Raw genomic sequence first — 12,102 nt, 5'->3', positions numbered from 1 at the left:
TACTTCTTTTATTTACTCCTTACAATCTACCAATCACAATCATCGTAGTGCGAGTTAAAAATTCAATATGGCTGCCTCCAGTGAAGAAGAAATGTTTGTAAACAAAGACAAAAAAGAGTGCGTTATGTGCATATTTCCAACTAAAACATTGAATGTTAGATCTTTTTCAGTGAAGACATGGACGCGCTTTTTAGAATATGTTAAAAAATGGAAAGGTTTACATGGACCACAAGCAGAAATTGCGAAAAACTTTGACTTAAGCTGTGATTCAACTGAAATACCACCTCGTGTTGAGTTTCACCAAACTTGTTATGCACGTTTCAGTCGTTTCACGGATTATCAGAAAATTGAAAGAATTCAGAAAAAAACTAGAAAAGAATACTGATAACGTTTTCGAAGGTAAGTTTAAGCTTTTAATAATTTTTATTTTTATTGATACGTATTTGGAAAGAGACAATTTTTCTTATACTCCCTCTATTCACTTAGGCAAGTACGTGTGAACTGAACAGCATGAAAAATTTTATGGTAGGAAAAAATGGATTTAGAGTAACATTTCGTATATAAATTTAATGGAAAATCATCCTCCATTTCCTGGAGACTATTGTTAATTTTTTTTTACCATTAACCCTAAGTCTGAGTGCCAAGATTGTAATTTACCCCCTCCTCTCCCAATAAAAAAACGCACAGAATTTATCTTCACTAGAAAAAAGGTCAACACCTCTAAATTCTAAAATATATTTATTCAATTTAATTGATTTTTAATTTTTTTTTTTTTTTTTGTAAACTTCTAAGTTGTACAATCTTTTTTCTTCTCGGGGGAGGGAGCGATTTAAATGAGGGTGTTAATCTACATTAATATCTTTTCAAACAATTGAATATGTACATAAAAGTTGGCATCTGTTTTAGAAAATTTCACTTGTAAAGAAAACAAAAAAAAACTAGAGTTTATTTCTATTTACTTGCCTCCCCCACGAGAACATAGATACAAAACAGGGTTTTATTGTGGGTAAAATTTAGTTCACCAAAAATGTATTCTGATTGGAACAAAAATTACAATTGCCTCAGTTTAGAAAGATTTCTCCTTCACAAATCTGAAACAAAAGATAACCTGTATTATCAGAATAAAGGGTACACTTTGCTCTTAGCCAAATGCTGTTACTATTTAACAGTTTTCATAATTTCAATAATTTTAGCTATTGGTTTTAATCTGGAAATGTTTCATTTCTTTTATGATTCTAAATATAGATACAACTGTCTATGGTACCATTTCTTAATTCTAGCACTTCCACAATCAGTCACTTGACAATCTATTCCATTAACCTTTATCCTCGTGTGGCTTTTAGCCTTGATAAGTGGTAACTCACTAGTAAAATAAAGTGCATTGCATATTGAATTTACCTACCAATTCCAATGATAAATATATTGCATGATTTTGTAAACATCCCTTGGTCCGATTAATAATGAGTCACCAGACGATTTAATTGTAAAATGTAAATTAATAACATACAATTTTTTCACAGAAGTTTTATCAGCACTATACAAAAAAAATCTTAAATTTTTAATGAAATGTTTTGGATTTATGAAATAATGATTGGATATTTTTAATTTGAACTTTTCCATATACTTTGTTATTTCAAATGCATATTAAACTCCTAAATATATTTATTTTTACAGGGTCCCCATCTCAAGAAAACATTGATGCGACTACTGCCGAAAATGATGATCCACCAGCTAAAAAAAGACGGGTTCTTCGTTCCAATTTTGATCGACCATCTTTGCCAGCTAGATCAGAGCATATTTTACCAGATGTTTGCATACTATGCCAAAAAGTAAAAACTATAGTGTGCAAAGGATCTGGCAAAAGAAACAGGGAAAAACTTGTCAGATGTTCGACAATAGAAGCTGCTAATTTAAAACGAGCAGCAGAAGAAAATGAAAATGAATCACTCCTCATGCAAATAAGGAATAAAGATTGTGTAGCAATCGAAGTGAAATATCATAACTCATGTTACCGTGACTTCACTCGATATTCAACCAAACCAACCAAAACCGAACACTCTGAGCAAACTTCATATGCTAAAGCATTTGAGGTCTTTGCGAAATTAGTCCAAACAAGGATTATCGAAAACAAGGAAATCATGAGACTTAAAAAATTGAAAGATTTGTTTGTCAAACAGATTAAAGAAACACATGGAGTTGATGCGCATTTATATAAAACAGGATATTTAAAACAAAGATTAATGAAAAAATTTCCTCAATTATGCTTCATCACTTCTAAAATGAGATCACAAGGTGACATCGTGTATGTAAATGACATTACAGTGTCTTCTCTTGTAGAGGAAAAAACAGTACTCCATGAGGAAACACATACCACAACTCCAAGTGAAACAGAGTCGTCAGAAAATGACACAAACCAACAAACAAGTCATGTACGCTCAGATCCAAATCCTCTTTCTAACTTGTACATAACAGCTATGGATCTGAGAAATATTATTCAACAAGTAAAACCTCCTTCGTTATGGCCGCCAACAGCAGAAACATTAAATTTGCAGGAGGCTGAAAAGATGGTGCCCCATATTTTATTTAACTTTCTTGCATGGATAGTTGGGGCATCTGAAGATTTGTGCACAGAAAAAATAATGGACATATCTGCATCCGTCTATAGAAAGATTTTGTCTATTTCACAAGACATTATATTTTTGTCTTCTAACGGACGTACATTAATGCCAAAACATTTATCACTTGGTATGGCTGTACGCCATCTGTCTGGATCTGCCCAAGTGATTGGTTTATTGAATGGTTTGGGACATTGTGTTTCTCATTCGGTGGTTTTAAATCATGATACAGCACTAGCTGAACTTGAAATCAATCGTGGAGAAAATTCTATTCCATCCACCATCCAGGCAGGTATTCCAACAACTTTGGTCTGGGACAATAATGATTTTGGTGAGGAAACTTTATCTGGACATGGAACAACACACAACACAACTGGGATAATAATACAAAATATGTTAGTCGAACCGTGTGCATCTAAGATTGCAGTAGAAGGACTCAAAAGAACACGGAAAAGAACATTGGAACCACCAGAAGTAAATTTGGCTACATACACCGGTGGAAGAAAAGATGGCCCACTACCATTTGCTGAACATGTTTCACTTCATTCAGATCGTGTATTTCTGCAAAATTCTCTAAAACTTGATATAGCGTACTATATCACAAAATTCGGCAGTGAAATTATATTACCATCTTGGACTGGGTTTAACCAACTCCTGTGCAAAAGGGAGATTGCATCAAAATCTACCATAGGTTATTTACCCGTAATTGATGTTAGCCCCACAGAAATGGATACAGTCCTTACAATTCTAAAAAAAAGCATTGACATTGCAGATCAACTCAAGTTAGAGTCTCTTGTTATTGTAATGGATCAAGCAATCTATTCAAAGGCACAATTAATTAGATGGAGAAATCCATATTTCATGAAGAGATTGGTGATTCGACTTGGTGCTTTTCATACAGCAATGTCCTTTCTTGGGTGTTTGGGAAAGCGTTTTCGTGATGCCGGGCTTCAAGATATTCTAATAGAATCAGAAGTTGTTGCTGTAGGCTCAATAAATGGAGTTTTCACAGGTAGACACTATAACAGAGCAGTTAGAGCCCATACATTAGTGGCCGAAGCAATGCAGCATATGCGTTTGACAACCTATTTAAACAGCATTCCTGAAGAAAAGGCAGAAAAAGTGAAGCATTTAATGACATCCTTGTCACAATCATTCCCAGGACCTCAGTATGAAGAAATTCTGAAGGGAGAACATTTTCAAAGTTTTCTATCATCCTATGAAGAATTTATACAGGTTGGCAACAAAAAGCAAACTTTTGCATTCTGGAGTTCTTATATTGACATTGTAGAAATTCTTTTACTTTTCCTTAGAGGTATTCGAGAGTCAAACTGGGAACTTCACTTGGCAAGTGTTAGACAGATGTTACCTTGGGTGTTTGCATATGACCATGTAAATTATAGCAGATACCTTCCAGTTTACTGGTTGGAGATGTCTAATCTCGCTAATACTCATCCAGTGATATATACACAATGCATTGGAGGAGATTTTGCTGTTCAAAGAAGCTCAAATGCCTTTGCTAAAATTCCTTGTGACCAAACCATCGAACAAACTGCTAATCGTGATTCAAAAACAAAAGGTGGTATGACAGGCTTCAGCACAAACAAGAGAGCCGTCAACAGGTGGATATGGTCCCATCATGCGAGAGGGTCTATTACCCATGAATGTGAAACTATGGCTGGCAAAGGAGAACGAAGTGGAACACGATCAGATCTTTTACATAGTCGGATGAAACATGATAAGCTTGCTATTGGAAAGATAATAGACACAGTAAACAGTATGTTTAATCCATTTGAGTATGAACCAGCTGAGTTGATCCATATTGCATCAGGATTAGTTGTGACACAAGATGTTCAAAATGATCTGCAATTTGCTAAGGCAAGGGGCGAATCAGAATTTGAAAATTTCTGTGGGCAGCGTCTACAAACGGGAGAAGTTGATTTTTTTGCCCCGATGAAAAGAATGAATTTAAAAACATTCTCCAGTATGTCTAAAAAATCAAATCATCATGTCCACGGAAAGGATATCACTTTGGAAGCAGATAGAAATCTCCTAGCAAGATTGGTTGTGATCGGTAGAATCCGGAACATTAATCTTCAAGAATTACTGTCATATTCCTTAGGTCCATTACCATTGTCCCTTGCAAATTCACATGGATCGTTGGTTAAAACTAATAAAGCAAACTTACTTCATGCTTTAGAAAGCCATGCTAACAATCCTATTGTTGAGAACCCTATAGTAGGTGGCATATATATAGTGGATGGTATGTCGCTGATACACCAATTAAATTTGAACAAATTACAAGGAGAGAAAACATTTCTTAATCTTGCTCTTGTTATTTTGAAAAGTTTAGTGAACAGGGCAAAATCGAATCATTCTAAAGAAATTCATTTTGTTACTGATACATACCAGCAGATCTCTATAAAAAATATCGAGAGGGATAAAAGAGCTGCTACTAGCTCTCAGATAAGAATCCATGGTCAGCTCCTTTCTCAGCAATGGAAGAAATTTCTTTCAAATGGAGAGAATAAAAAGTCCTTAATAGAATTCTTGGATGAAACATGGTCTAATGTTTCAACATCAGAGCTTAGAGGAGTGAAGGTATTCTTGGCGCATAACAAGAAATGTCATTCCTTCTTACCTGGAAAAGAGGCAAGTGATATTGTCATCCGGTTAGAAGAAACAAAACTTTGTAGCTCACAAGAAGAAGCTGATACACGGATTTATTTGCATGCTTCTTTTGCAGCCAACACTAGTACGGATGTAATCATTATGAGTCCTGATACCGATGTGTTTGTAATTGGAGTTTCTTTACAAAATCTTATTCCCGCACATTTATACTTCCACACAGGAAGAGGAACAAATTTGCGAACAATAGACATCAAGATGATAAAAGACAACATTGGAGAGTCTGTCAGTCAAGCCTTGATTGGTCTACATTGTTTTACAGGATGTGATAGTGTCAGTTCATTTTACGGAAAGGGCAAAAAGAAAGCACTTAGTTTATTACTGAGAGAGAATGAGTTTTGTTACGCATTCAGTGATCTTGGTAATGAATTTTATGTGAAACCAGACAGAGCAAAATCATTGGAAATGTTTGTTTGCAGGTTGTATGGCCAACAAAATGTCACAAGTGTTAATGAAGCCAGATACAACATGTTTAGATTCCAAAGAAAATTGGAAATCACAATGCCTCCAAATCAAGATGCCCTGAGTGAACACATCAAGCGAGCTAACTATCAAGCAGGTACGTTTTATAAATATTTAATTTCCAATTATATGTAAAAATTAAATATATGGAGTTTCATTGTTATTTGCTTATTAGAAAGGATGAAAATTATTCAATATTAATGTTAATTTCTTTCTTTTTTCAGGTGTCTATAAAAGGAGCCTCCATGCAAATCCTGATATACCATCCCCTGATTGTCATGGATGGAAGATAGAAAATGGAGATTTAGTAATCCATTGGATGAATCTTCTTCCTGCTCCAGACAGTTTAATGGATTTAATTAACTGCTCTGCCAAATGTAAAAAAAGTCATTGTAAAGACGTTAACATTTGTACATGTCTCCAAAACAGGGTCCCATGCACAGATATGTGCAAGTGTGCAAGAGATTCTTGTTATAAAATTAGTAAAAACATTGGACATGATGATGATGACACTGATGATGGTGATGACGACGACGATGATGATGAAGTGGCATAAGCAGTGATCAGTTTTAAATAAAAGCATATATGATCTTATTTACTAACATGTTGTTTGTTTAACTTTCATTAAAACTGCCTTTTTGTCCTTTAAATCTGTGTTATTATTCATAGATTCAAAAAAATACTTTTTAATGAAAATTGACAAACATTGTATATTTTACCAAGTTGATGTGTATAAAAAATGACACAAAATCGCAGCTCTACCTCAGGTTTAAACGACCTTGTTACATACAAAATATAGCAATAGATTTGTATGACTAATAATATTGGTAGACTATAGGTGTCTCTACATGAGAAATATCAAAATGTAAATCTATTTCTTTAGTTATCCACAGAAAAGATTGAAGTTGTTTCAAATAAGATGTTTGAAAAAAGCTTTTTTAGAAAAATATTCCCTATTTTGAAGCATAGTAAATATATTAAGTCCAATATTTATGTATTAAATGATGAAGAAATAAATTGGGAATAAAATGTGCTAAACTAGATGTCTGTATTGTTATCGGTTTGTGTGCTACTAAGGTTTAAGCAAGTCATAATGTTCTATTTGATGATTGTCGGCCATCTTTAAATATGGCCGCCGTTTTCATTAATGCGCAACATTTGTGCTTGTGAAAAAAAATATGATGTTCAGGAGTCTATTGGCATTCATTTGACACCATTTTTTCTTCCACCCCCAACCGAGGTCACAGAATCAAAAATCTAGAGGGATTTTGACCTTTGGGCCCATAGCCTAGTTGTTAAATATCGATTTGTGTTCTGTTATATATTTTTTTTTCTCATATTCACATCTGCGAGTCGGGACATTTTACAACATCGCAATACTTCTCTATCAAAGAAGGAGGTAATACATGGGAGGGCTCAAAACATGACAAGTTAAGCCAGAATGATGATAACGCGACACATGGCTGAAATGCGCAAACAAACTAGAAACAGTTACTACACTTTCATCGTTAATCCTTTGACGCTGATTGCATGTAAAACACCAGATCTGGAATTATAAGTTAAGGTTAAAATAAAGTTAACAGAATCGAATCTGATAAAAATAAGTCGCAATTTTCATAATGTAATCATGTGATTATTGTTTTGTTTCTTGTTGGTTCAAATCTAGTTTTTGTTATTTGATTGACTTCGCTATTTGTTCAATTCCTTCCTTTTTGAATTGTTTATGTGAAATATTCAGTTTTGCATTTTTTTATATTTGGATTATTTGGATTACTGTTCTCATCTTGGATGTAAACAGTAGTTCGACTAATCCAAATCATAATGAAATGTTCAATCTTTTACACGAGGAACAAAATAATGATTACACCGTTTTACGATGAACATAAGTTCTTTGTTCTGAAGCAGTTGATTTTTTCTTCTTATAATAATTTCACGTTTAAATCGTGTTTTTTTATCTTTTAATTGTGATTCTTTTATATTTTCATATATTTAATTGCTTAATGAATTGGACATACAAAACAAAATTTGTATCAATTTACTAAAGATTATATTAAGAAATCCTAACAAACAAACACATTTTCTGCGTTGGACACAAAAGAAAAACGATTTTTTTCGTATTAAATTCCTGGAATGGAAGGTAAGTTTTTTTTTTCTTTTCACTTTGCAACAATATTATTCAACAACTTTAAAATAATCTTAAATATTAAAATAAGTTTATTTTTTATTGCAATGCAATATGAAAGGTAAGTTATTGTTTTACGCTTAAAATATCCCATTCAATAACTTTTAAAATAATCTGAAACATTTTTTTTGCAATCTCCCTCAAAAATATTGGTTCTTAAAATAATATTAAACATAGATAATGTTTAATTTTATTGCAATTCAATAAAAATATTGATTTCGTAAATAAAAATGTGTTTATTTAAGTAAAATTTACGTAATTTCTGCGAAAATCCTAATGTTTACCATAAATACAATAATTTGAATCGAACTTGGTTTAATTGTTTGACAACTGAACAAAAAACTGTTTTTTCGGCATTTAATATATATATATATATATATATATATATATTATGTGTGTGTGTGTGTGTGTATATATGTGTGTATATATGTGTGTATATACATGTATATATATGTATATATGTGTGTATATATATATATGTGTGTGTATATACATGTATATATATATGTATATATATATTTATGTATATATGTGTATATTTGTGTATATATATGTATATATATATGTATATGTATGTATACATGTGTATGTATGTATATATATGTATATGCATATATATGTATATATATACATACATATGTATATATATATATATTATATAAATATGCATAATTTTATATAGATATACAATTCTGGGGAAGAAACAACTACAGTAGAAGGCTTTCATACATCTAGTGATCTCTACTATGAAGGGGTGGGATTTAGCTGCTTATCAGGTTTGTCGGGGGTATTTTCATTAAGGGGGTACAAGAACTTGTAGTTTGTCAGAGCATATACCATTAAAATACTTGTAAAACAAGCGGAACTTTGCTCCATTCAACGGTCTGACCCATAAACCAACTTGTTGCATTTTTTGATGGCCCGGATTTCCAGTTCATTCGCACCTCCTCTCTCTCTTACACACCAACCCAAATGTCAATACGCCATACATGGGCGAATGGTAGCTTTGTAGATGTATAGGATATTTTCAAGTGTAAATTACTGCTAATTGGTGATGACAATAAATATGTGCTCATTCTATGTAAACTTTACAAAAGAATTTGATCAATGTTGTAAAATCTTAAATATTTTTTTACATAAAATTACTGCTAATTGGTGATAACCAATAAATATGTGCTCATTCTATGTAAACTTTACAAAAGAATTTGATCAATGTTGTAAAATCTTAAATATTTTTTTACATTAAATTACTGCTAATTGGTGATGACCAATAAATATGTGCTCATTCTATGTAAACTTTACAAAAGAATTTGATCAATGTTGTAAAATCTTAAATATTTTTTTTTACATAAAATTACTGCTAATTGGTGATAACCAATAAATATGTGCTCATTCTATGTAAACTTTACAAAAGAATTTGATCAATGTTGTAAAATCTTAAATATTTTTTTACATTAAATTACTGCTAATTGGTGATGACCAATAAATATGTGCTCATTCTATGTAAACTTTACAAAAGAATTTGATCAATGTTGTAAAATCTTAAATATTTTTTTACATTAAATTACTGCTAATTGGTGATGACCAATAAATATGTGCTCATTCTATGTAAACTTTACAAAAGAATTTGATCAATGTTGTAAAATCTTAAATATTTTTTTACATTAAATTACTGCTAATTGGTGATGACCAATAAATATGTGCTCATTCTATGTAAACTTTACAAAAGAATTTGATCAATGTTGTAAAATCTTAAATATTTTTTTTTACATAAAATTACTGCTAATTGGTGATGACCAATAAATATGTGCTCATTCTATGTGAACTTTACAAAAGAATTTGATCAATGTTGTAAAATCTTAAATATTTTTTACATAAAATTACTGCTAATTTGGTGATGACCAATAATATGTGCTCATTCTATGTAAACTTTACAAAAGAATTTGATCAATGTTGTAAAATCTTAAATATTGGATAAAACATAATTTGAAAGCCGATTTATCAGAATTTTTTGTCGGTTTCCGACTACTTGTTAATTGTATTTGAAAGATTAGAAACTAAAGTTAATTTTCGAAAGAAAAAAACTATTTGTACACGTGAAAAAAAAGTTATGAAAATGTTTTCACGGCAAGCTAACTAATTCAGCTAAATTTTGAAGTTAAAGAAATTCATTGTAAAAATCGTTTAAAAGATTAATATTAGTTTTCTGTTTCTATTTCAAAGATAATTAGTAAAGTCCTAAGATATTGAATTAAATTTAAAAAAACACCTTGTTTATACAAAACAGAGCTTAATTAGCCCTTAAAAATCAAGTAATTATGTCATTCGGCAAAACGCAACCGATAACAGGTTGTAAACATGATTATATGGAAGGCCTAAATTTCAGCGAATCAAAACGCTGTTTAAAAATGAAGTCATGATAGTAAAATGAGGTGGGGGGGGGGCAGATTTCCTCTTCTTTTTTCCTCCAGACGGTCATTCAAACATCACAATTCTGAACGTTGGTATCAATTTTTATCATAAGTTTCAATATTGTTCAATATTATATGAAACAAAATTATGTGATTATATAAAAATTATGTGACGCCGAAAGTTTCACATTCTTGCGAGTGAGGAAATTATTAAAATCTTGCATATAAAAGTTATGCGAAATCTGTAATTTAAAGAAAGTAGAAATATTTTTGCTATTATAATTTTTTTAGTGTGTGTAAAGATATTAAATGAACAATGCTTAATTCAATGATAATATCGGTAGTTCGAGAAATTCATTTTCGTTCGAGTTATATCGAATTAATTAATATGGACTTGAGGGCTTTTTTCGTAATGTTACTGTGAAAATTATTTTATTTTTTATTGTTTTATTGCTTTTTTTTTACAAATTACGATGCTTTATTTATATAAAAAAAAAACAATACAAACAATAATTATTTATATAAAAAAAAATTCTTGCGTTATTTATTTACTACTGAAAACTATAATTTAGTGAAGGTTTTTTTGTTTAAACAAAATAATAAATTTCCACTAAGATTTAAATAAAAATAATTAGTTCATTATATTCCTCGATAATTATTTGATAAATACTGAACATTTCATTAAAATTGGTTAATTTCCTGATTTTTGGTGATTTTTTAAGTAAAGCGAGCGGTCAAAAAGTTTATACATTTTGAGCATCGGCATTCATTTTGCCCGTACCTAACATAATGATTCAAACGGAATTATCCGGCGATATAATAGGTATGTAAATATATACATACTTTTTTTTAATCTTAAAACAATGAAATCAAAAAAGTAATTTTTTTTTTATCAGTTTTTAATAATTCAACAGATTTCGAATTTAATTATTATTTTCTCGGAAATCACACAAGTTTTAATTTTAATGTTGAGGATTATATTAAAAGTTAAAGATTATACTCTTTTAGTGTAAAAAAAAAAGATGCAAACTTACCTTTCTTTCTATGAATTGAATACGAAAAAAAACATCGGGATAAATTCGTATTTCTTTTGTCTTCAAAACAAAAAAAAATGTTCTGCTTGTTAGGATTTCTTTCGTAAATTGATATAACTTTCGTTTTGTGTGTCCAATCCATTAAGAAATAATATATATCAAAATATAAAAGAATCAAAATTAAAAGATGAAAAATACGATTTAAACGTGAAATTATTTAAAGAAAAAATCAACTGCAAAAGAACAATCAATTTAAGGTCATCGTAATACGGTGAAATTATAATTTCGTTCCTTCTGTAAAAATGTCCGTTCATTAGTTGGATTTTTTTTTATTTAACGTTCTCTTCTTATTTCTATGAAGATATAAAAATAAGATTAAACATTCTATTATTATTTGCATTAATCGAACTACTGTTTACATCCAAGACGAGAACAGTAATCCGAATAATCTAAATAATCCTCATATGAAAATGCGAAACTGAATATTTCACTTAAGCAACTCAAATAAAAGGAAGGAATTGAACAAATGATCAAAATAGACTTGGATTTAAAAAAAGCAAACTATAACTACATGATTACATTATGAAATTTGAAATTTATTGTTATCAAAAAAGCAAACTATAACTACATGATTACATTATGAAATTTGAAACTTATTGTTATAAAAAAAAGCAAACTATAACTACATGATTACATTATGAAATTTGAAA

The 12,102-nt window shown here is 30.5% G+C and overlaps 1 protein-coding gene across 1 annotated transcript; it reads left to right on the top strand.

The window, feature by feature from the left end:
- Nucleotides 1–311: 311 nt before the first annotated feature.
- On the top strand, nt 312–6,808 carry LOC145270244 (uncharacterized). Its single transcript, XM_080125880.1, has 3 exons — nt 312–399; nt 1,675–5,862; nt 5,990–6,808. Exons 1-3 carry the CDS (start codon nt 312–314, stop codon nt 6,319–6,321), a joined length of 4,608 nt encoding a protein of 1,535 aa, XP_079982006.1. The 3' UTR covers nt 6,322–6,808.
- Nucleotides 6,809–12,102: the final 5,294 nt, after the last annotated feature.

This window comes from Euprymna scolopes, chromosome 46, assembly GCF_053919585.1.
Source record: "Euprymna scolopes isolate OS-2025 chromosome 46, ASM5391958v1, whole genome shotgun sequence".
NCBI lineage: Eukaryota > Metazoa > Mollusca > Cephalopoda > Sepiida > Sepiolidae > Euprymna > Euprymna scolopes.
The sequence above is the reverse complement of the archived record's forward strand: the minus strand, read 5'-3'. Positions and strand labels throughout refer to the sequence as shown.